The sequence below is a fragment of the Erythrolamprus reginae genome, chromosome 3 (genome assembly GCF_031021105.1).
Source record: "Erythrolamprus reginae isolate rEryReg1 chromosome 3, rEryReg1.hap1, whole genome shotgun sequence".
Lineage (NCBI taxonomy): Eukaryota > Metazoa > Chordata > Lepidosauria > Squamata > Dipsadidae > Erythrolamprus > Erythrolamprus reginae.
The window spans coordinates 173,180,382-173,205,866 of NC_091952.1; the positions used below are offsets into that span (position 1 = coordinate 173,180,382).

Consider the following 25,485-nt stretch of genomic DNA (forward strand, 5'->3'; position numbering starts at 1 on the left):
CACTTAGAGAGGGCTGTAAAAGCACTATGAAGCAGTACGTAAGTCTAAATGCTATTGCTATTGCTATTTTAGGAATTGTAACTCAGTTCCATTTTCAGCAATTCTATTAAAATGCATAAAACTTAAGAGGGCTGAGAAAAATACACCATCCTGTGACAACCACAATAGAAAAATACTAAAATACCTATGTCAATTTTGTGCTCTCAGATGCTAATGGAATACAATCCCAAGACCTCTAGAGAGGGTGAGATTTACAGACATCAATATCCGAAACGGAAACTATATTAAAAAAAGACCAGCTCCTTTTGTGCCATTAAAAAAAATGATATTCAATTGCAAATGTTACATTGAAGATGAGTAATACTTTTATTTCATTAAAATATAATGGAAATGTATTTTGTAAAAGAGTTAGGGTTTTCAATAACTTATTAATATTTACAATTGCAAATGTTGCTTTATACTTATAATACAAAAGATTCCGAAAAGCTTTAGCAATGGCGAAGATGTACCATATACTTCCCAGCCCAGGGGGGTGGAGGGGAACAGAATTAATTAATAGAATGTACGGATTTCTATTACGTTATGGACATTAATATACATTGCAAACATGTGTTGGTTTAATACTGCCTTCACTGTCATTTCCCAATCCTTGTAAACTACAGTTTGGCATCAATAATTCACTGTGCTCTAACTCTAAAATACAGAACAACGGTTCCAGAACATCCTGACAAAGGAAGCAATGGTTGAAACACCTGCAGATGGGCCTCTTGTAAATAATTCAATCGCTATGAGTTTGAATGCTACCCTGTGAGCTCTATCTCAAATGAACGTTAAGGCAAAAACACTCAGCAGTTTTAAGCCCCTGTTTGGCTGCTGTGTTTTCGTGGGAGAATCAGTTCTCTTCCTCCGTCCATGTCTCATTCGTGGATTTAGCTCTGTGGATTTTACTTCTGCCATACCTGTTGTGTATTTTTGTCTTCTGACTTATGGCCACCTGAAAGGAAGGTCTAAGAACCACAAGGGTCACTCTTTGGAGGGAGTGATTGTATTCTCAACAAATGAGTACAGAAGTTCAATAAAGGCTACATATCGGCACTGTAGGCCCTCAATCTCCTATGCCAGCGACGGCAAAACTTTTTTGGCTCGGGTGCCAACAGGGTGTGCGTGTGAGCGATAGTGTGAGCGGCAAGTCTCACACCTATAATGCAATGCGCTCCTCCATATGCACGGGCACAATCCCCGCGCTGCCTCCCTGCGCATTCACTCAGGCCTCACTGAAGCCTCCAGACTTCCAGTAGGCCCATTTTTTGCTGACCTCAAGTTTCAGGAAATTTTCCTGAAATCTGGGGAGAGCAAAAAACGGCCCAAATGGAAGTTCAGAAACAAACTTCCAGTTGGCTGGTTGGGTTGTTTTTTGCAGTCCCCAGGCTTCAGGAGGCTTTCCTGAAGCCTGCGGAGAGCAAAAACAGGTGAAAATTAACAGGCCAGCACACACATATATGCTTGAGCTGACATGGGGCTACCTTTGAAAAGTGTTCGGAAACTTCAGATCGTGCAGAATGCGACAGCGAGAGCCATTGTGGGGCTTCGTAGATTCGCCCACGTTTCTACAACACTCCGTGGCCTGCACTGGCTGCCGATCAGTTTCCAGTCACAATTCAAAGTGTTGGTTATGACCTTTAAAGCCCTACATGGCAATGGACCAGAGTATTTCCGGAACCGCCTGCTACCGCACGAATCCCAGTGACCGATAAGGTCCCACAGAGTTAGCCTTCTCTGTGGCGGCCCTGGCCCTCTGGAATCAACTCCCCCCCTGGAGATTAGAATAGCCCCCACCCTCCTTGTCTTTCGCAAATTACTCAAGACCCACCTATATTGCCAGGCATGGGGGAACTGAGACACCTCCCCCAGGCTTTTATATTTTATGTTTGGTATGTATGTGTTGTATGAAACATAGAAGTCTGACGGCAGAAAAAGACCTCATGGTCCATCTAGTCTGCCCTTATACTATTTTCTGTATTTTATCTTAGGATGGATATATGTTTATCCCAGGCATGTTTAAATTCAGTTACTGTGGATTTATCTACCACATCTGCTGGAAGTTTGTTCCAAGGATTTACTACTCTTTCAGTAAAATAATATTTTCTCATGTTGCTTTTGATCTTTCCCCCAACTAACTTCAGATTGTGTCCCCTTGTTCTTGTGTTCACTTTCCTATTAAAAACACTTCCCTCCTGGACCTTATTTAACCCTTTAATATATTTAAATGTTTCGATCATGTCCCCCCTTTTCCTCCTGTCCTCCAGACTATACAGATTGAGTTCATTAAGTCTTTCCTGATACGTTTTATGCTTAAGACCTTCCACCATTCTTGTAGCCCGTCTTTGGACCCGTTCAATTTTGTCAATATCTTTTTGTAGGTGAGGTCTCCAGAACTGAACACAGTATTCCAAATGTGGTCTCACCAGCATTCTATATAGTGGGATCATAATCTCCCTCTTCCTGCTTGTTATACCTCTAGCTATGCAGCCAAGCATCCTACTTGCTTTCCCTACCGCCTGACTGCACTGTTCACCCATTTTGAGACTGTCAGAAATCACTACCCCTAAATCCTTTTCTTTTGAAGTATTTGCCAACACTGAACTGCCAATACAATACTCAGATTGAGGATTCCTTTTCCCCAAGTGCATTATTTTACATTTGGAAACATTAAACTGCAGTTTCCATTGCTTAGACCATTTATCTAGTAAAGCTAAATCATTTACCATATTACAGACGCCTCCAGGAATATCAACCCTATTGCACACTTTAGAGTCATCGGCAAATAGGCAAACCTTCCCTACCAAACCTTCCCCTATGTCACTCACAAATATATTAAAAAGAATAGGACCCAGAACAGATCCTTGTGGCACACCGCTTGTAACCTGACTCTGCTCAGAATACTCGCCATTAACAATAACTCTCTGATGTCTACGCTTCAGCCAGCTGCAAATCCATTGAACTATCCAGGGATTAAGTCCAATCTTCACTAATTTATCTATCAGCTCTTTATGTGGAACCGTATCAAAGGCTTTGCTGAAGTCCAGGTAGGCAATATCCACGGCACCACCTTCATCCAACACCTTTGTGACATAGTCAAAGAAATCAATGAGATTAGTCTGACATGATTTGCCTTCAGTAAAGCCATGCTGATTTGGGTCTAATAAGTTATTGTTTTTTAGGTGCTGATTTATCCTCTTTTTGAGTAGAGTCTCCATCATTTTAACTACAACTGATGTCAAGCTAACTGGCCTGTAGTTACCAGCTTCTTCTCTACTGCCCTTCTTGTGAATAGGCACAACACTGGCCATTCTCCAATCCTCAGGAACTTCTCCTGTTAACAAGGATTGGTTAAAGGTATGGTTTTAATTGTTGGGGTTTTATATATCTTTTCTTTTAATATTAGATTTGTTTACTGTTATATTGTTTTTATTGTTGTTGTGAGTCTTCAGAGAGGGGCGGCATACAAATCTAATAAATTGAATTGAATTGAATTAAGGCAACACCTTGGGTGTCCTCAGATATGGCTCCGCATGCCACTTGTGGCACGCATGCCATAGGTTTATCATCACGGTCCTATGCTATTATTACAGGAAAAGGAGTTCCTGTTCAGCTATCACATAAGATGCCGTTACTTTCCTACTGAAGTGATACCTATTTATCTACTCCCATTTGCATGCTTTTGAACTGGCAAGAACTGGGGGCAAGAACGGGAGCTCACCCCATCACGCAGCGCTTGGGTCTTTCCAGCCAACAAGCCCAGTGTCTTGACTGCTCAGCGATACATGATGTCATGCTGGACACATGACCACGGATACCTCTTTGGACAGCGCTGACTCCATGGCTTTGAAACAGAGATGAACACCACTCCCTATAGTCGGCAACGACTAGCAAAGTAAAAAGGGACTCCTTTATTTTGACCACATCACATAAGATAAGGTGGGGAGGAAGGTTGGTGCTTAAAGAGAAGAGTGGGGCAACTTTCAAATAATGATAGCTGTACTAATAAGCTTATTGCTGAGTGAGTGGTATGAACAACAGCTTGCATTCCTATTATAAATGGAAGAAGATACTCTCTCCTTGCACAGATATTCAATTCTTGCCACCTGTAAAATCAGATTTTTCTCTGGGCTGAAGCTCATATAGCACATGCCAGTGAGGTGCCACAGAATGCAGTTTTTTTGTGGCACATAATTCGTAACATTAAAACCATTCGATAACGTGAATCTGCCCCACCAAACTGTCAACTTCACTCCATATTCCTTTTGTTGTCATTTGTATTTAAGGGAGCAGGGCTGAAGATTACTCACCACGAAAATCATACTTTTGGCAAGTTACTTGCACTAGTCCATGGAAAGTTAAGTGACAGGAAGAAATGTATCCCACCTGTGTAAACATTAATACTGAGAATTGCAAAGTGTTCCTATTGTGGAAGGAAAAAAATCATGGGAAGTTTCGGGGAAAAAACCGTCAAAAGATAGGATGGACCATTTAAAACTCACCAGCATTTCCCTTTCCCTTAGAGCTACAATTTGCTTTTGTTTCACTATTATTATTTATTTACGGAGAAAATGATAGTTGCTCAAAAGATTAAAATCCTTGGTTTCAAATTAAGTCAAACTAAGCAGTTAATTCATCAGCTTATTTCTTGTAGGCACACATTACATAAGGCATCACTTACTCTGGAATACTTCCCTGTAAACGAACTACTGGACATTTCTTCCAAGCCGTCATGAGAAATGGAAAAAAATAACAATCCTCTCGTGTCTGATCATAATGAATCTTTCAACTAAAAAAGAGGTTCAAAATGTTGGATGGGATTAGAGACCACTTGACAAAAGAGGAACATGAATGTTATTTTCAGATTTCTCTGTAACTATTGGTACCGCTGATGCTTTGTTTCCATTTTGGTATCATCAAAGTTTTATCAGTACATCACTCAAGTCTTTGAGTCAACGTAGCTTTTGATGTCCTTGCTTCATTCTTTTTTGGCCATATAAAAACTCCTTTGTCCATTAGAGGAGAAAAGAGTCCTTGCAACTTGACCCAGGCAGCCACAGTGGAGAATCAAACAATGATTTCAGCTTTAAGGTTTACCTTTTGTGGGAATCCTTTTCTGTCTTGCCTTATATGCTTGTGGCAGGCATGACCGGTGCAAAGCTTGGAGGACACTGAATGCCCCAAGGAAAGACAATTGCCTGATGCCAGGCGTGAAGTCTGTTTGACAATCTCAGTCCAATATATCCGTTTCAAATGGAACCAGATGATAGTATGACAAGTTGGTGACATAAGCTGTTGGGTCATCAGCATCCTGCAACTCAGGGGTAAATTCACTAACATTTTCAAACCTAAAAATGGACAAAACAAAGAACTGTCATTCATACTGGAGGCTTCAGTTTCCGGTCACAATTCAAAGTATTGGTCATGACCTTTAAAGCCCTACATGGCATTGGACCAGATTACCTCCAAAACCACCTACTACCGCGCGAATCCCAGCGACCTTTGAAAAGTGTTCGGAAACTTCAGATCGTGCAGAATGCAGCTGCGAGAGCTATCATGGGCTTTCCTAAATATGCCCATGTCACACCAACACTCCACAGTCTGCATTGGTTGCCGATCAGTTTCCGGTCACAATTCAAAGTGTTGGTTATGACCTATAAAGCCCTTCATAGCACCGTACCAGAATATCTCCGGGACCGCCTTCTGCCGCACGAATCCCAGCGACCAGTTAGGTCCCACAGATTTGGCCTTTTCCGGGTCCTGTCGACTAAACAATGTCATTTGGCGGGCCCCAGGGGAAGAGCCTTCTCTGTGGCAGCCCCGGCCCTCTGGAACCAACTCCCCCCAGAGATTAGAACTGCCCCCACCCTCCCTGTCTTTCGTAAACTACTCAAGACTCACTTATACCGCCAGGCATGGGAGAGTTGAGATATTTCTTCCCCCTAGGCCATTACAAGATATGCATGGTATGTTTGTGTGTATGTTTGGTTTTATAATAAGGGTTTTTAGTTGTTTTATTATTGGATTGTTACATGCTGTTTTTATCATTGTTGTTAGCCACCCCGAGTCTACGGAGAGGGGCGGCATACAAACAAACAAACAAACACATACATACATACATACATACATACATACATACATACATACATACCACAACATACAATAAAGGAGATACTGACACAAAAGGAGATACTAGTTTATGTTTCTATGTTGTAACACCACCAAGATAATAGCCAGAGCTTTGCTGGCTGAGGAATTCTAGGAATTGAAGCCCACAAGTCTTAAAATCGCCAAGGTTGGAAACCCCTGATATACGGTAAGTCATTCACCCATTAGAATTTGGGGAATCTACATGACTGGTCAAATTTAACTGTCTTTTCAAGAAGATTATCCAGTATGAGCAATCTACAAGAGAACCTGTATAGATACCGCTGGCCTGTGGAATTTGAACACCTCGATATTTGTTTGTTATTTGTCAAACATATATAGGATAGTAGTAGTTTATATAAACATAACATAAGTAGAAAGCAATGATAAAAGAGGACAATAGGGCAATAGGACAGGGATGGTAAGCACAGTGGTGCGCTTATACATGTCCCTTACACACCTCTTAGAAATGGGGAGAGGATGACTATAGACAGTCTAAGGTTAAAGTTTTTGGGGTTTAGGGAAGAAACCACAGAGTCAGGTAGTGCACTGTTTTTCAACCAGTGTGCCGCGGCACACTAGTGTGCCGTGGGACATGGTTAGGTGTGCTGCGAAACTCAGAGAGAGAAAGAAAGCAAGAGAGAGAGAAAGAAAAAGAAAGAAAGAGAAAGAGAGAGAGAAAGCAAGAGAGAGAAAGAGCGAGAGAGAGAGAAAGAACAAGAGAGAGAAAGAAAGCAAGAGAGAGAGAACAAGAGAAAGAAAGCAAGACAGAGAGAGAGAGAAAGAGAGGGAGGGAAGGAGAGAGAGAGAAAGACATAGAGGGAGGTAGGGAGGGAGAGAGAAAGAGAGCAAAAAAGAGAGGAAGGAAGGAAGAGAAAGAAAGAGGGATGGAGAGAAAGAAAGAGGAAGGAAGGGAGAGAAAGAGGGAGAGAGAAATAGAGCGAAAGGGAGGAAGAGAGAATTTTTTTGTCCAAACTTTTTTTAGCGCCCCCCCCCCGGCCGCACTCAATGTGCGCCAGGGTTTCGTAAATGTAAAAAATGTGCCGCGGCTCAAAAAAGGTTGAAAATCACTGAGGTAGTGCATTCCAGGCATTGCTGAAGTCTATCTAAATTGTGTCTATTGTTTTACCCTGATCGGATTGAGTGGTCCATATGTTTTTGCAGTGTAAAAGTTGCAAATTACAAAGAGCTGCAAGTACAAATACGACACTAAAGATGAGGTTTAATTCCAGGGTAAATGTATCCAAATACAGAGCTTTTTGACAATGATACATCAGCCATATTAGCATCTTGGTTAATTTGTTCTGAATGTATCAAGCCTTGCAAATGGCCAGGTTGGTATCACAAACTGGTTATAAAATGTGAGAGAACATGTGGGACAGTAAAACTGGTCTCCATTTCAGTTATGGACGACTGAGGTTTAAACAATAGATAAAAAAAGATATAAATTTGTGTTCTCTGCCACAAATCTCTCTTTTTTTAACACTTTCTATGAGATTAATCATTCGCCTATTTTAGAGTAGGTTGTTTATTGGATAATGGTTCATCTGCACATTTTCTGACTCATGATGTTTACTATGGGCTGATCGTAACCTGAATTTTTATGTACAAGTTGATCATTTCAAACTATCATAACTGCAGCAACAATACGGTGTACAGATAAAAGCCACCAAGGGAAGAGAGTGCCACCTACTGAAAAATTTAAAACATCTTGTTTTGAACGATTCCTATTGAGTACTATCTGCTTCCTCTTTAATCAAAAACCACGTCACTATTCTCTCACAAGACTGAAAGTTCATCCGTGCGGAGCAATACAGTATAGTCAATATGTTATTCAATCCTGTCTTTAGATTAAATGCACAGAAGTAGAAATGGCACTATTGTAGTTTGGGATATGTAAAATGATTGAACAAAATGTTTAAATAACAAAGCACACACACATGGTGAAATTCAAAAGTTTCCCCTACTGGTTCTGTGGGCATGGCTTGGTGGTCATGTGACTGGGTAGGCGTGGTTTGGTCATGTGCACAAATCTCCTATCTTCTCAGAAATATTTTTTTAATATTGGACTTAATGATATGACTTCCTTGCTGTGTTAATAGTAATGAGGACTATATGAAAAAAAATTGCTAGATTAATCCATGTGAAACCAAGTAGGAATCTGTGACCAATCCACAACATATATATGCAAAATATATTTAGCAGTAATAGTATTTCCATCAGTAATGCAATATTTTCTTTAAAAAAAAAAGGAAATGCTATCTTTCCAGTTTTTATGCAATTCACATTCTTCATGCTAAATTTCTTTTAAGAATTTATCCTCATTCCCATTTTAAATGCAGAGGCATATTTGTGCCTGAGATTTATGCACCAATCCAATACAAAGAGAAGTCTTTAAACCAAGTGTTTTAAAATCTTTTTTTTTTTAGATCACACAGACAAAATTAAAAGAGCAGGTGGGAAGTAAATGGAGGACTTGGGAAAGTAATGATTGAGGAGAAAAAAATCATGAGAAAAGCAAAGATGCTGTCGTAACTTTGAACAGTTGCTAAGTCAACTGTTATAAGTCGAGAACTACCTGTATTCACCAGATTTATAAAGACTACTTTAATCTTCAGTGAATGAGCCCCCTGACCCCTGTGAATGGAAAAGGATGGGGGACTTAGAAGTATCTGAGCTGCAAGAAAGGCATTGACCTCTGATCCTATTTGGACTACAATACAAGGAAGTGACGATACACCATCTTCCTTCTCCCTAACAGGAGTTCAATATTTTGTTTCTCACTTACACTCAGTGTGGGGGAGGAAAAAGAGGAGGTGGTTTTATACCTACAGGCGAGGGTGTATATCTAGGGGTTACAATTACTTACAAGTGTTCTGCTGAATCAGTGTCCAAATGTCTTTCTTTGCCATTCGGTAGACTGTGATCGATTACTATTGTTTCTGTATTAGCTAAACAAAATCCATTCGAACGCATGATTTCTGGAGAAAAAGAAAAGCGAAAGTTTACAAACCTGACCTATATTCCTAAAACCTACATGCTTAAAGGTAAGTAGAGTACAGTGGTACCTCTACTTACAAACGCCTCTACTTGCAAACTTTTCTAGATAAGAACCAGGTGTTCAAGATTTTTTTGCCTCTTCCCAAGATCCATTTTCTACTTACAAACCCGAGCCTCTGAAACTGTAACCGGAAAAGGCAGGGAGAAGCCTCCGTGGGGCCTCTCTAGGAATCTCTTGAGAGGAAACAGGGCTGGGAAATGCTGGGAGAAGCCTCCATAGGGCCTCTCTAGGAATCTCCTGGGAGGAAACAGGACCTCCACCCTCCCTGTGGTTTTCCCAATCACATGCATTATTTGTTTTTACATTGATTCCTATGGGAAAAATTGCTTCTTCTTACAAACCTTTCTACTTAAGAACTTGAGGTACCACCGTATCTTGTTTCAGGGTGTACCATCTAGGGCAGGGGTAGGGAACGTTGGCTCTTCTGTGACTTGTGGACTTCAACTCCCAGAATTCTTGAGCTAGCATGATTGGCTCAGGAATTCTGGGAGTTGAAGTCCACAAGTCATAGAAGAGCCAACGTTCCCTACCCCTGATCTAGGGCATCTGTCCCCAAATGGTGGTCCATGGACCACTGGTGGTCCGTGAGAAAAATGTTGCGGTCCACAGAAAAAATATTTGCATTTTTAAAATATTGCACTAAATACTATTTATAATTTTTAAAAAATCATATTGGTAGTCCATGGGATTTAAAATTATGAATTTAGTGGTCCCTGAGGTCCAAAGGTTTTGTGACCCCTGGTCTAGGGAATTTACAGAATTGCTATTAAAACTCTCAGGAAATCCCAATTCCCTGCTGCTTACTCAGAAGTACACACATACTATCTACTGTGGACCTCTCCCGATTCCTAAGAGGTCAGTAAGGGGCATGCATAAGTGCACCAGCGTGCCTTCCGTCCCCCGTCCTAATGTTTCTCTCTTATTAGTATCATGAGAAATGTTTATCTGGGAACCCCAAAGTTTTTGCTCACTATTTCTAGATGATCTGAATTAGGTAAGGCATAACTAAACCTTCTTAATGTATTCTCCCTATCTAATGCTTAAACATTTACTGTAGATGATTATTGTATCAATTCCAACTTTGTTTCCTCTGTTCCCCACACCAGGAAATGCTGTTAAACTTGATTTATTGCAAGAAGGAAAGAAAAGTCACAGCCTTGTTCTTCTCCTTCCTATTCAGGCTGATGAGGGACCGTTTAGGGAAACGAGGGCTTTTTCATTCAAACTCTTTTGATGATATATGTGGCTCAAGCAAACATGCTAAACAGATCCAAAGTGAAATGTGATCGGAAGGCCTCCCCCCCCTTTTCTCCCTAACCCTTCTTTTGTAAAATTAAATACAGTGATACCTTATCTTACAAACTTAATTGGTTCAAGGATGAGGTTCTTAAGGTGAACAGTTTGTAAGATGAAACAATGTTTCCCATAGGAATCAATGGAAAAGCGATTAATGCATGCAAGCCCAAAATTCACCCCTTTTGCCAGCCGAAGTGCCCATTTTTGCTCTGCTGGGATTCCCCTGAGGCTCCCCTCCCCTTCCCAGTGAGGGGAGCCTCAGCGAAATCGCAGCATCACAAAAACACGGAAGTCCTCAAAACCCCACCTCTGGACCTTTTGCGATGCTGCAATTTCACTGAGGCTCCCCTCACTGGGAAACCCTACCTTCGGACTTCCGTTGCCAGTGAAGCGCCCGTTTTTGTGATGCTGGGATTCCCCTGCTGGGATTCCCCTGCAGCATCGCAAAAACACAGAAGTCCGGAGGTGGGGTTTGCCATGGAGGGGAGCCTCAGGGGAATCCCAGCAGCACAAAAATGGGTGCTTCGCTGGCAACGGAAGTCCAGAGGCGGGGCATCCCAGCAGCAGGGGTGGGTTTGTAAGGTGAAAATAGTTTGTAAGAAGAGGCAAAAAAATCTTAAACACCAGGTTTGTATCTCGAAAAGTTTGTATGACGAGGTATCACTGTATTATCTTATTGCATTCTATCTGTTCTAGCAAACCTACCAGATACATTTGCCTTGCGAGATTCTGAATTCAACAGCACATCAAGAGAGGTCAAAGGAATTTGTCTGATTTCTCCATTCATTCCCCCACCCCAAAATAGTACACAAAGCATGGCATGAATAATTACAATGAATATATTTATATTTTATCCTTTCCATTCTGCAATAACCAAGGACACATTATTTTCTTTGATGTGCAGACCTAGAAACACCATTCAATATTACATTTCAGTTCACAAAGGGCTTCAAGCAACAGTGGGTTGCTACCTGTATGGTAGAGGATGGTGCATCGGTAGCACAAGGCGCACTGCATGTGCATCTTTGGTTCTCTTACATGCGCACGCGCATGTGTCACAGCATAGTTTTGCTTCATGCGCATGCACAGAAGCAAGATCTTGTGAGGGGATGCGTGTGTATGTGTATGAGAGATTTTGGTGGGTTTTTGCTTCTGCGCATGCTGAGACGTGTTGATAGCTTATCTTCGGAACTTTTTTCCTCCCTGAAGCCTGCTAGGCCAAAAATGGGGGATTGCATGGGGATGGGGTCTTTTTGTTTCCAGCAGGCTTTTTGTTCCCTGCTAGGTCAAATATGGGAGTGGGTTTGGAACAGTGATGGGCTCCTACGGGTATGGTCAGGTACACAGTACCAGTAGCAAAATTTGGAGCTCCACCCCAGAGCACCCAATTTGCACTGAAAGATGTTGAAACAAAATGCATAAACCACCACGGTTTGGAAAGAAAGAAGAAAGAAAGAAAGAAAGAAAGAAAGAAAGAAAGAAAGAAAGAAAGAAAGAGGGAGAGAGGGAAGGAGGGAGGAATGGAGGGAGAAAGACAGAAAGAGAGAGAGAGAGGAAGGGAGGGAGGGGGGGAAGAAGGGAGAGAGAGGGGAAGGAAGAAAGGAAGATAGAAAGAAAGAAAGAAAGAAAGAAAGAAAGAGGGAGAGAGAGGAAGGGAGGGAGGGAGGGAGGAATGAATGAATGAATGAAGAAAGAAAGAAAGAGAAAGAAAGAAAGAAAGAAAGAGAAAGAAAGAAAGTGGGAGAGAGAGAGAGAGAGGAAGGGAGGGAGGGAGGAAGAAAGGAAGGAAGGAAGACAGACAGACAGCAAGAGGGAAGGAAGGAAAGAGGGAGGGAAGGAGGGACAAAGGAGAGGAAGGAAGGACTACAAACTTGGCACTAGAGGCAGCTTCAGGGGATAATCCAGGGTTGGAAGGGACCTGGAGGTCATCTAGTCCAACCCTGCTCCAGCAAGACATTGTTAAAGTGAGTTTCTGTCTTTTGATTCCTCCAGTCACGACTACATAGCCCCACCCACCCAGTCACATGACTCCACCAAGCCATGCCCACTAAACCACACCCACAGTATAGTAGGAAGTACAGTATGTTTAGATTTCACCACTGGTCACAACTGCTAAGAATTCTAGAAGTTGAACTCCACATACAACTGGAGGCTGCCCCAGTCAGGAATGTTGATCCTTGTGGTGATGGTAATCAATTATTCAGCCACTCATAACTTATGAAGAGTTATTCATAACACTTCATAACCCAAAAGACATCACTTTCAAAAGATTGTCAGGAATTGCTTGCGTTTTCTTACTCTTTATTTATTTTATAAATACTTGAAAGAAAGTGTAACAAGAGAGGACAAATCCTTATATCCTAAGATTTTTAATAATATTGCTTCTTCATTGCTTATTTGACCCCTATGACAATCATTAAGTGTTGTACCACATGATTCTTGACAAATGTATATTTTATTTTATGTACACTGAGAGCATATGCACCAAGACAAATTCCTTGTGTGTCCAATCACACTTGGCCAATAAAGAATTCTATTCTATTCTATTCTATTCTATTCTAAAGAGTCAAGAAGAATAAAAGAGCAGAAAAGTACGGTAATAGAAAAGAGATTTGCAAGCTGCATAAAACTGAATAAGAGTTAAGATTAGATTGGTACTGCATATAAAGGTGACTTTTAAAATCAATTTAGCACTTTAAAACCATTCTAAAAATCAAATCAATATTCATTAGTACAACAAGGCAGTCAATAGGATAAACATCATTGCCCGAATAAATAATTAATAGGTACTTATGTGTAATCTGAGAAAGCCTGCCCATATTATAATGAATAAAGCTTTATGTTAAGAGAAATCCAACCTTAGGATGTGGTAGAAGTGCATATGCCCAATTACGATCTATAAATAGCTTCCAGGTTAAATTCAATTCAGTACTAGATTATTAACTGCTTATATAAATTATTGCATGCTCATGCTTGTCATTAGTATGTTTGTTTGTTTGTTTGTTTGTTTTATTTGTCAAACATGTATAGGTTAGTAGTAGTTTATATAAACGTAGCATAAGTAAAAAAGTAATGATAAAAGAGGACAATATGACAGTAGGACAGGGATGGTAGGCACAGTGGTGCGCTTATGCACGCTCTTTACAGACCTCTTAGAAATGGGGAGATGTCGACTGTAGACAATAAGAACATAAGAAGAGCCATGCTGAATCAGGCCAAAGCCCATCAAGTCCAGCATTCTTTTTTTGGAACTCAACAATTAGGTAAGTATATTGTTCTATGTTTGAGTTGCCCTATGTGTGCAACCATACAGATAATGAATTCTATGGGCATTTATTCTTAAAAACACAAGTCTAAATGTAATACGATTGATTCGACGTTGCTCAGGGAAAGGTTTACCTAAGCAAAGATCTGGATCAGATTTCAAACTGGGAGACTGACAATAACAAAATGTAACATCATTTCAGCTTCCCAGGTGTTGATACATGTAGCTTAACAACCGGTATCGATAATAGAAACATAGAAACATAGAAGTCTGATGGCAGAAAAAGACCTCATGGTCCATCTAGTCTGCCCTTATACTATTTTCTGTATTTTATCTTAGGATGGATATATGTTTATCCCAGGCATGTTTAAATTCAGTTACTGTGGATTTATCTACCACATCTGCTGGAAGTTTGTTCCAAGGATCTACTACTCTTTCAGTAAAATAATATTTTCTCATGTTGCTTTTGATCTTTCCCCCAACTAACTTCAGATTGTGTCCCCTTGTTCTTGTGTTCACTTTCCTATTAAAAACACTTTCCTCCTGGACCTTATTTAACCCTTTAATATATTTAAATGTTTCGATCATGTCCCCCCTTTTCCTTCTGTCTTCCAGACTATACAGATTGAGTTCATTAAGTCTTTCCTGATACGTTTTATGCTTAAGACCTTCCACCATTCTTGTAGCCCGTCTTTGGACCCGTTCAATTTTGTCAATATCTTTTTGTAGGTGAGGTCTCCAGAACTGAACACAGTATTCTAAATGTGGTCTCACCAGCATTCTATATAGTGGGATCATAATCTCCCTCTTCCTGCTTGTTATACCTCTAGCTATGCAGCCAAGCATCCTACTTGCTTTCCCTACCGCCTGACTGCACTGTTCACCCATTTTGAGACTGTCAGAAATCACTACCCCTAAATCCTTTTCATTTGAAGTATTTGCCAACACTGAACTACCAATACAATACTCAGATTGAGGATTCCTTTTCCCCAAGTGCATTATTTTACATTTGGAAACATTAAACTGCAGTTTCCATTGCTTAGACCATTTATCTAGTAAAGCTAAATCATTTACCATATTACAGATGCCTCCAGGAATATTAACCCTATTGCACACTTTAGAGTCATCGGCAAATAGGCAAACCTTCCCTAATTAAAATTATAGTGGTAAAATAACATTCAGAACAGAGAACAAGTCTAAAGTGAGTAACTGTTGTTGGTTCTTCTAATGAATAATCCAAAATCTATCCTGGGCATTCTGATCCTTCTTTTTTATGCACATCGAAACGTTTCACAGACAAAAACATAATCCAGTAGTTACCATTACAATACCTGCTGCACAAGTAACACCCCACCAATAATGTCTATAGCAGTGATGGTGAACCTTTTTTCCCTCGGGTGCCAAAAGAGCACGGGCATGCACTATCATGCATGCACGAGTGCCCATACCCATAATCCAATGCCTGAGAAGGGCGAAAACAACTTCCCCAGGAACAGGCTGCTTTCTCAATTTCTGGTGGGCCCAATAGGCTCGTGTTTCGCCCTCCCCAGGCTCCAAAGGCTTCCCTGGAGAAGGTAAAAGCATCCTCCCCCATCCTCCTGGAGGCTCTTTGGAAGCGAAAAATGCCCTCCCAGAGCCTCTGTGTGAGCCAAAAATCAGCTGGCTGGCACACACATGCACGCTGGAGCTAAGCTAGGGCAACGGCTCACGTGCCAGCAGATGTGGCTCCGTGTGCCACTTGTGGCCCCTGTGCCATAGATTCACCATCACTGGTCTATAGGAACCCAAAATGAAATATAAACTGATTTTAGGGAAAGAAATGTAAGCATGAAAACAGTTAAATTTTCTGAGATTGTAAAATCTCATGAGATTGAATAACTTTATAAAACTGAATGTTAAAAAAAAAAAACACTGTAAAGTATTCTTAAACTCCACCAGTTCATATTGAGTTTGTATTGAGATGAATCACAATTCCTCTTGCTATCTAATGCAGATTAAAGCAAACCACTTAAACCTTACCAGATATTTTAACTGGACTCTGGAAACTTGGTTGGATTTTATGGACGTTGTCGTTTTTTAACACTTGATCTAAAGGAGATCTTTCAAAAAAGGTGAGGACAACTTCAGATCGGGAATACTGAAATAAAATTAACAAAGACAATTATAATCACCGGAGGAGGTAAAATAACATTTGGGGCATATTGCATGGGCCCAGTTAGAAACCCCTTTGTTCAATCTTTAGCGCTTGCAAATAGGACCAAGAAAAATTTCTACTTGAAACTCTACAGGTTTATATATATAATGATAAACCTGTAAAGCATCTTCAGGCTGGTGCTTCTGTCCTTGTTCTAGAGCGAACACAGCGAGACCTGAGCTGCCTTCCTTCTATAAATACTGGTGGCTGGGTGTGGTTTGATGGCTCAGCAATTGCCTGCTGTGTAGAAACTTCCTGGTGAGTCAGTGGGGTTACACTTGGGGTCGTTAATTTAACTGAGGTATGCTGATTAGTTAATGATTGTGGATTAGGGGTGATATCATTAACTAATCAGCATACCTCAGTTAAATCTGAAGACGAGTGGGACCTCATCGAAACGTTGCCAGAAATTTCTAAATCCTACATGGGAAGAAACCCGAATATACCAAGACCGTCATACCTGTACCCGTGAAAATCTATGAAAACATATCTATCTATCTATCTATCTATCTATCTATCTATCTATCTATCTATCTATCTATCTATCTATCTATCTATCTATCTATCTATTAGATTTGTATGCCGCCCCTCTCCGCAGACTCGGGGTGGCTAACAACAGTAATAATAGTCTTCGGAGAGGGGCGGCATACAAATCTAAGTAATAATAATAAACAGCATATAACAAATCTAATGTTTAAAATAATTAAAAACCCTTATTTAAAACCAAACATACACACAAACATACCATGCATAAATTGTATAGGCCTAAGGGGGGAAAGGGTAGTTCAGTTCCCCCAACCCTGACGACAGAGGTGGGTTTTAAGGAGCTTACAAAAGGCAAGGAGGGTGGGAGCAATTCTGATCTCCGGGGGGAGCTGCTTCCAGAAGGTCGGGGCCGCCACAGAGAAGGCTCTTCCCCTGGTTGCAGACCAACCTTCTAATGATGCCTTTCACACTGGCTAGGAACACTGCAAGTTGTAGTTCCAACAAATATAAAGATTGTGGAAATTTGAAGTGGGTAAGGAGCTTAACAGAAAGTAGACCATCTATTGAACTGCATACTGTACCAGCTGTATTGAACTGCTAAAATTCAGCAGTAAACTATTGATAACTGGTTTTTTGATTATTTTTAATTTTGGCAGAAAACAAACAAAAAGACACTTAAGTGTTTAGGTTTTACCCACCTAGAATATAGATAGATAGATAGATAGATAGATAGATAGATAGATAGATAGATAGATAGATAGATAGGATTTGTATGCCACCCCTCTCCGTAGACTCGGGGCGGCTAACAACAGTGGTAAAAACAACATGCGACAATCCAATACTAAAACAGTTAAAAACCCTTATTATAAAACCAATCATACATACAAACATACCATACATAAATTGTAGAAGCCTAGGGGGAAAGAATATCTCAGTTCCCCCATGCCTGACGGCAGAGGTGGGTTTTAAGGAGCTTACAAAAGGCAAGGAGGGTGGGGGCTATTCTAATATCTGGGGGGAGTTGGTTCAAGAGGGCCGGGGCCGCCACAGAGAAGGCTCTTTCCCTGGGTCCCGCCAAACGACATTGTTTAGCAGTGCCTCAGAGAGAAAGTCCAGAGAGTGGTAAGGACAGCTGAGAAGATTATAGGAAGTTTTCTTCCTGTTATTCAGGATGCTGCTTATAAGCTCTATGTGCTTAGAGCTCAAAACATTGTTGGAGACGCCACACACCCATTTTACGGTCTGCTTCTGTTGCTCTTCTCTGGGAGGACGTCTCCTATAACCCACCAGGTCTCCTATAACCCACCAAGCCCACTTTAAGGTTTACACTACAGTTTCGGTGTTAACCTGTTACCTAGGCTAAAATGCAGCCATTTGTGGCTCTCTTCAAACCATAATTCATAAGACTAACTTAGTGTATACAGTAGTCCCTCACCTATCGCTGGTGTTACGTTCCAGACCCGGCCGCGATAGGTGAAATCCGCGATGTGGAATTTATCGACTGATAGTACTTATTTAAGTATTTATATTGTAATTGTTTGGTAAGTTTTCATTGTTTTAAGTGTTTATAAACCCTTGCCCCACAGTATTTATTTTAGATACAGTATTTAAATACAGTATTTACAATTTTAGATTTTATTTTTTTTAAAAAACCTGCCGATCGAGTTCGGCGGGCTGTTTAAATCTGCCGATCGACTTCCTCAGAAACCCGCGAACCAGCGAAGATCCGTGAATGATTTTTCTCATTAATATTTCTTGAAAACCCGCGATGAAGTGAAGCCGCAGTAGGTGAAGCGCGGTATAGCGAGGGACTACTGTATTTTAAAATTTCTTCACTGGTTTTTCATGTCTCCCAGGTAATCGACATCGAACAATTGAAAAAAAATCAACATTGCCACTGAAGTTTATCATTCCTCTCACTTACCTTCCAAGGCATATTTATAATATTCTTTAGGAGCTTCTCTACCTCGTTCAGCCTGGCTTCTATGTCATGAGACTCTTTAATGGTAATTAAGCCTAGAAAAAAACGAAGAAGAAAATCTGAGGGAAAGTTACATTTTATCCCTGATTATACACATTTCAACCTGTATTTTAGGTTCTCAATACAGTGGTACCTCTACCTAAGAACGTCTCTACTTACGAACTTTTCTAGATGAGAACTGGGTGTTCAAGATTTTTTTGCCTCTTCTCAAGAACCATTTTCCACTTACAAACCTGAGCCTCCGAAACTATAACTGGAAAAGGCAGGGAGAAGCCTCCGTGGGGCCTCTCTAGGAATCTCCTGGGAGGAAACAGAGCCAGAAAAGGTGGGGAGAAGCCTCTGTGGGGCCTCTCTAGGAATCTCCTGGGAGGAAACAGGGTCTCCACCCTCCCTGTGGTTTTTCCAATCGCACGCATTATTTGCTTTTACATTGATTCCTATGGGAAAAATTGCTGCTTCTTACAAACTTTTCTACTGAAGAACCTGGTCACGGAACGAATTAAGTTTGTAAGTAGAGGTACCACTGTATATAAGAATATAACTGATATATATATATAGCCTTGGTGGTGCAGTGGTTAGAATGCAGTACTGCAAGCTGCTTCTGCTGACTGCTAGCTGTAGTTCAGCAGTTCTAATCTCACCAGGCTCAAGGTTGACTCAGCCTTCCATCTTTCCGAGATGGGTAAAATGAGGACCCAGATTGTTGGAGGCAATATGCTGACTCTGTAAACCGCTTAGAGAGGGCTGTAAAGCACTGTGAAGCGGTATATAAGTCTAAGTGCTATTGCTATAGCTTCAGTATATAAGAATGAATGAGACAAAATAATCCCCACTTACACATATAAAAGACATGTGGCTAACCAAAGTTATCTATATACTTTAACCCGGGGGTAGGTTCCACTTATGTTCACTACCAGTGTGAATTGTGACATTTTGCGCTCATGTGTGTCCACTCACAATCCTTTCTACCATTTTTACTTCCACGCATGCATCAGAAGGTGGTTTTAGGTCGAAACACAGCTGAGGAACTGATCAATTGTGCTTCGGATGAAGAGATAAAGGCTTTTTTCACAGCTGAGGACAAGGAGAAGCCATACAAACAATGAAAAAATTGCCAAAAATTCCTAAAACAAAGATGGCAATGCTCATGGACCAGCACAGGCCGGACCAGATCTGTGACTCCAAAATTACATCACCAGTGGTTTGGGTGATCTGGTCTGAACCGGGAGGAACTCACCCCTCCTTTAACCCTTTGCCAAATCCACCATTGCTCCTAACAATAACAGCTTAAAGAGAGAACACTTTCAAGTTTTTAAATGCCCCCTTATCTCATATCTTTTAATGTGAATATAAATCACATAATTGGCCAGAATATTCACCTATCTTTTAAAAAGCACCAAGAAGGAGAATTTAAAACTATCTGAAGCCTGAGCTTTATAGATTATAATACCACAAATAAGACACAACGGATCTTTTTCCAGAGGGTCATCTGGATCTAGAGCCTCGGTGGTGCAGTGGTTAGAGGGCAGTACCGCAAGCTACTTCTGCTGATCACCGGCTGTCAGCAGTCTGGCAGATCAAATCTCAGTAAGCTCAAGGTTGACTCATCCTTCCATCTTCCAAGATCGGTAAAATGAGGACCCAGATTGTTGGAGCCAATATGCTGACTCTCTGCAAACCACTTAGAGAGGGCTGTAAAGCACTCCGAAGCAGTATATAAGTCTAAATGCTATTGCTATAAATGCTATAACTCTCTGGATTACACCTTCACCTTGAACGCAAAGGTTTCTCTCTGTAAATCCTCAGCGCTGATCTACAGAAGAGAAGAATAATTTAAGACTTTCTATCAGCATGGATCCCCGGAATATGCACCCCTCTATTTTGTGCTATTATTAAAGAATGATTGTGTGGAAAGCACATTGCCTCCCGCCTGTTAATGAGGTAGCAAATGAGACTCAGACACCTTGTCCCTTACTGCAACTGACTACAAAACTATTATATCCTGACTAGCTCAATCTTAATAACTTTTTTTTTTCTTCTTAATTTGCTAGTTTCCTCTGACATCTCAGCAGAAGCCGGCGCTGGGCTGACTTTGAATTATCTTATTTTATTTATTTTTTATTTATTTATTTTGTCCAATACACAATTAGGGTTTTAGTGTGTGTGTGTGTGTATGTATATATATATATATATATATATATATATATATATATATATATATGTATGTATGTATGTATGTATGTATGTATGTATATATATATATATATATATATATATATATATATATATACATACACACACACACACACACACACACACACACAGTAAAATACATGATGAAGGTTATAGAGGAGATACTCATAGTAAAATATATCTAAGAAAGAATAGAAAAGAAGGTATAGTAATAGAACATATCAATGAAAGAATAGAAGAAGAGATGTAGGAATAGAAGAAGGTATAGGAGATATAGGAGAGCAATAGGACAGGGGACGGAAGGCACTCTAGTGCACTTGTACTTGCCCCTTACTGGCCTCTTAGGAATCTGGATAGGTCAACCGTAGATAATCTAAGGGTAAATTGTTGGGGGTTTGGGGATGACACTATGGAGTCCAGTACTGAGTTCCACGCTTCGACAACTCGGTTACTGAAGTCATATTTTTTACAGTCAAGTTTAGAGCGGTTAATATTAAGTTTAAATCTGTTGTGTGCTCTTGTGTTGTTGTGGTTGAAGCTGAAGTAGTCGCCGACAGGCAGGACGTTGCAGCATATGATCTTGTGGGCAATACTTAGATCTTGTTTAATGTGTCTTAGTTCTAGGCTTTCTAGGCCCAGGATTGAAAGTCTAGTCTCGTAGGGTATTCTGTTTCGAGTGGAGGAGTGAAGGGCTCTTCTGGTGAAGTATCTTTGGATATTTTCAAGGGTGTTGATGTCTGAGATGAGATATGGATTCCAAACAGATGAGCTGTATTCAAGGATGGGTCTGGCAAAAGTTTTGTAAGCTCTGGTAAGTAGTGTGAGATTGCCAGAGCAGAAGCTTGGAGGGTAAGTTCGTTGGATCTGGTTTGTACTTGGGCAGAAACCTACCAAGAAATACCAGAATTATAGGCCAGAATGGAACATTCACGGCCATATCCATATTCTCACCTAAAATACTGTACAACACAAATGTATTGTGTCTAGTACTCAAGACTGACTTGATGAAAACTTTGCACTTATATTTGTTTGTTTAAATTTCCAACTTTAGAAAATCTCTGAACATGAGGTCTTTCCACTGCAATTTGGTCAGTATCCAATAGAGGGAGCCATATCTCCACACTTCCACTACTTCTAAATATTTATGGAACCTATTGGAACACAGTTCTGCTAAATTTGTCCCATTACATGTCCTCACACCATCTATTACATAAATTACACAGATTTGCCTAATTTTGGAAAAATATGGAGAAAACTCCAGAAAAAGTAATAATTAATAACATTTCTGATTGCTCCAATATGTGCAAACTGACATTAGAGCTAAGAGGTCAAAAGTATTCAGAATATTACCAAACGTGGGAACAATGGTACAAATGGATGGAATTAAGAAAAACAAACAGGAAAACTATAAGTGACAGTCAGAGTTAATAGCAATGGAAAATATAAATACAGAAATCATGTAAGGTGAAATAGTAATATATAATTAAATTGATTGACATCTCAAGTCGAAAGTAATATTATATAACTACACTGTTCAAAAAAATAAAGGGAACACTTAAATAACACAATATAACTGCAAGTAAATCAAACTTCTGGGAAATCAAACTGTCCACTTAGGAAGCAACACTGATTGACAATCAATTTTACCTGCTGTTCTGCACATTCAACTTTGTACAGAACAAAATATGCAATGAGAATATTTCATTCATTCAGATCTAGGATGTGTTCTTTGAGTGTTCCCTTTAGTTTTTTGAGCAGTATATATTGACTGATGTGCGAAAAAGATAATGTCTGAATGTAAATATCATGATGAAAAAGAGATATGTAACTTATGAATCAATACAGATAGAAACATAGAAACATAGAAGATTGACTGCAGAAACAGACCTCATGGTCCATCTAGTCTGCCCTTATACTATTTCCTGTATTTTATCTTAGGATGGATATATGTTTATCCCAGGCATGTTTACATTCATTTACTGTGGATTTACCAACCACATCTGCTGGAAGTTTGTTCCAAGGATCTACTACTCTTTCAGTAAAATAATATTTTCTCATGTTGCTTCTGATCTTTCCCTCAACTAACTTCAGATTGTGTCCCCTTGTTCTTGTGTTCACTTTCCTATTAAAAACACTTCCCTCCTGAACCTTATTTAACCCTTTAACATATTTAAATGTTTCGATCATGTCCCCCCTTTTCCTTCTGTCCTCCAGACTATACCGATTGAGTTCATTAAGTCTTTCCTGATACGTTTTATGCTTAAGACCTTCCACCATTCTTGTAGCCCATCTTTGGATCCATTCAATTTTGTCAATACTGTATCTTTTTGTAGGTGGGGTCTCCAAAACTGAACACAGTATTCCAAATGTGGTCTCACCAGCGCTCTATATTTATATTTAAGATACTGTTTTTAATGTTATTTAAAAAACCAATAAAGTCTATTTCAAAAAAATAAATAAATTACACAAATGGAGAGACCTAAACTAGTAGACCACCTCTCAGTTAAGTGCCTCCCTTCTGCATTCAGCAGAGAAGCAACCAACTAGCAACGCAAGATACATTTTGAAGACAGAAAAAGGAAGGCATATGAGGAGACGATGCTCCTGCACAGAGAAAGCTAATTGTTCAGCAGATATTAGGTGGTATTTTATCTCATTTGACAATGCAAATGAAAGTGTAGGGAACGTTATGCTATGGAGAGGCATTTAATCCCAAAGCAACTTTCTTACACTTTGAAACAGCACAGCCAAGACACAGTCTGGATATCAGAGATAAATTCAACAGAAATCTTCCACTTAGCCAGATGGCCTAATTCATTTGGGTCTCATGGCTTGACTTTGGCTTGAGCCACATGTAGATACTTGGGATATTGGTAGAAAAATCCCCAAACCCCCAACACTTTACCCTTAGATTATCTACGGTTGACCTATCCAGATTCCTAAGAGGTCAGTAAGGAGCGAGTACAAGTGCACTAGAGTGCCTTCCGTCCCCTGTCCCATTGCTCTCCTATATCTTCTATTCCTTTCTTCTATTCCTATATCTCTTCTTCTATTCTTTCATTGATATGTTCTATTACTATATCTTCTTTACTATTCTTTCTTAGATATATTTTACTATGAGTATCTCCTCTATAACTGTCATCATGTATTTTACTATGTGTGTGTATATATATATACCCACTAAAACCCTCGTTGTGTATTGGAAAAAATAAATAAATAAATAAATAAATAAAATAAAAATAAATAAACCATCTGTCCCGCTTGCTATTATCTCCAGCTACAAATGGACCTGTTTTTTGAAAAAAATGGGGTGCCCAGTGTATTTGGAAGGCCTGCAGAGTGCTCCCGGGGGCTTGCAAAAGCAAAAATACCATTGTTTTGTGGGGAAAAGACTTTTTTTTTTTTACAAAAATGGGGGCATTTTAACCTTCCCTCAGCCCCTATGAGCAGTCTGCAGGCCTCCCAAACCCTCTGTACACCCCATTTTTGCAAAAACCAGGTGTTTTTGCCTTATCCCAGGTGCCTGGAGCATTCTACAGGCTTACCAAACCCTCTGTGTGCCCCTTTTTCACAAATATGGGTGAAAAATGAGTTGCACAGATGGTTTGGGAGGCTTGCAAAGTGCTCCATGGGGATGAGAAGGACAAAAACTTTTTTTCTTACTTACCTCTTTGAAATATTGGTGCGTCTTATACACTGGTGCATGTTATAGTCTGAAAAATACGGTAAGTACTGTGTTGTTGAGCAAGTGTGTACATATGATTTAGAATTATTCTTTTCTTCTGAATATTACATAGGCTATGCCTCTGTATATGTAATCTGTATCTAAAATATAAATGCTAACAGTCCAGCAAGATCTGTTTTCATGTGCTTATTTAGTTCCTTCCTAAAGACTCAACAAGGAAAGAAAAGCTATAGTTTCTGTTGTGGTTAGCTCTGCCCCAGCTCCTGCCCCAAGGACTGTGGATGTGGGGGAGACATCCACATGCTGCAGGCCTGTTTTGCCCCCGGTGGAATCTGCTGATGAAGGCTCCTCTGACCAAGAAGACATGAGTGACAGGGAGGAGGAGAGTGGGGCAGACAGCTCAGGAGATCAATTATCTAGCTCCTCCTTGGATTCAGAACAAGAGTTAATGATACAGCCACGCATGCGGAGAGCGATGCATAGGCAGCAACAACTGAGAGATTATTATCAAAGAAAATGAGGCCACCTGTGGTTGGGTGGGGCTGTGGTAATTAGTGAGGCTGCTATTTATAGTTTGGCCATTGTGGAGGATTATCTGGTCGTTGTGTTTTGTGACTGCTTTACTGACTTTGACCTTTTGTGTGCTGCTTTTTCCCCGCTTTGAAACTAAACCAGAGCAAAGTGTGTGTCACTTTGTGAAAGAAGAAGGACTGTGAACTGCCTCACAGCTGCAAGCTAAGTATCACAGAACTGATAAGGGACTTGTACAAATTACCAGTTTGTTTGGAGACAAGTGCTCTTTGCTATACCAAAAGAGGGCTTGGTTTAAGTGAATTTTCATTATAAAGAACATTGTTTTGAATTTTCAAACGTGTGTGTGTCTGAAATTTGTACCTGTGAATTTTTGGGAGGATTCTACCAGAGAGCCCGACAGAACAGTTTCTATTTTTTGTTTTGTTTTTTCACATCCAGCCAGCAAAAGACCAAATTTGCAGGTGAATTTTAAAATATTGGGATGGGTGCAGATAGTTTAATATTCCTGCTTGCAAGATTGGCTTTAGGCATGGACAGCACAGACTTAAAAGATATTTAGTTTTAAAAATAACTGCTTAATGACTTGTCTGGTATTAATATAATG

General features: G+C 40.1%; 1 protein-coding gene across 1 annotated transcript in view; it reads right to left on the reverse strand.

Moving 5' to 3' along the window:
- Window positions 1-342: 342 nt before the first annotated feature.
- Window positions 343-25,485, reverse strand: part of PXDC1 (PX domain containing 1) — a 48,162-nt gene continuing 23,019 nt past the window's right edge. Inside the window, exons 2-5 of the mRNA XM_070747180.1 lie at window positions 18,413-18,504; window positions 15,828-15,945; window positions 9,056-9,167; window positions 343-5,387 (exon numbers count right to left, since the gene is read on the reverse strand). Coding sequence (XP_070603281.1) covers window positions 5,270-5,387; window positions 9,056-9,167; window positions 15,828-15,945; window positions 18,413-18,504 — 440 coding nt within the window. The 3' untranslated portion in view covers window positions 343-5,269. The remainder of the gene's footprint in view (window positions 5,388-9,055; window positions 9,168-15,827; window positions 15,946-18,412; window positions 18,505-25,485) is intronic.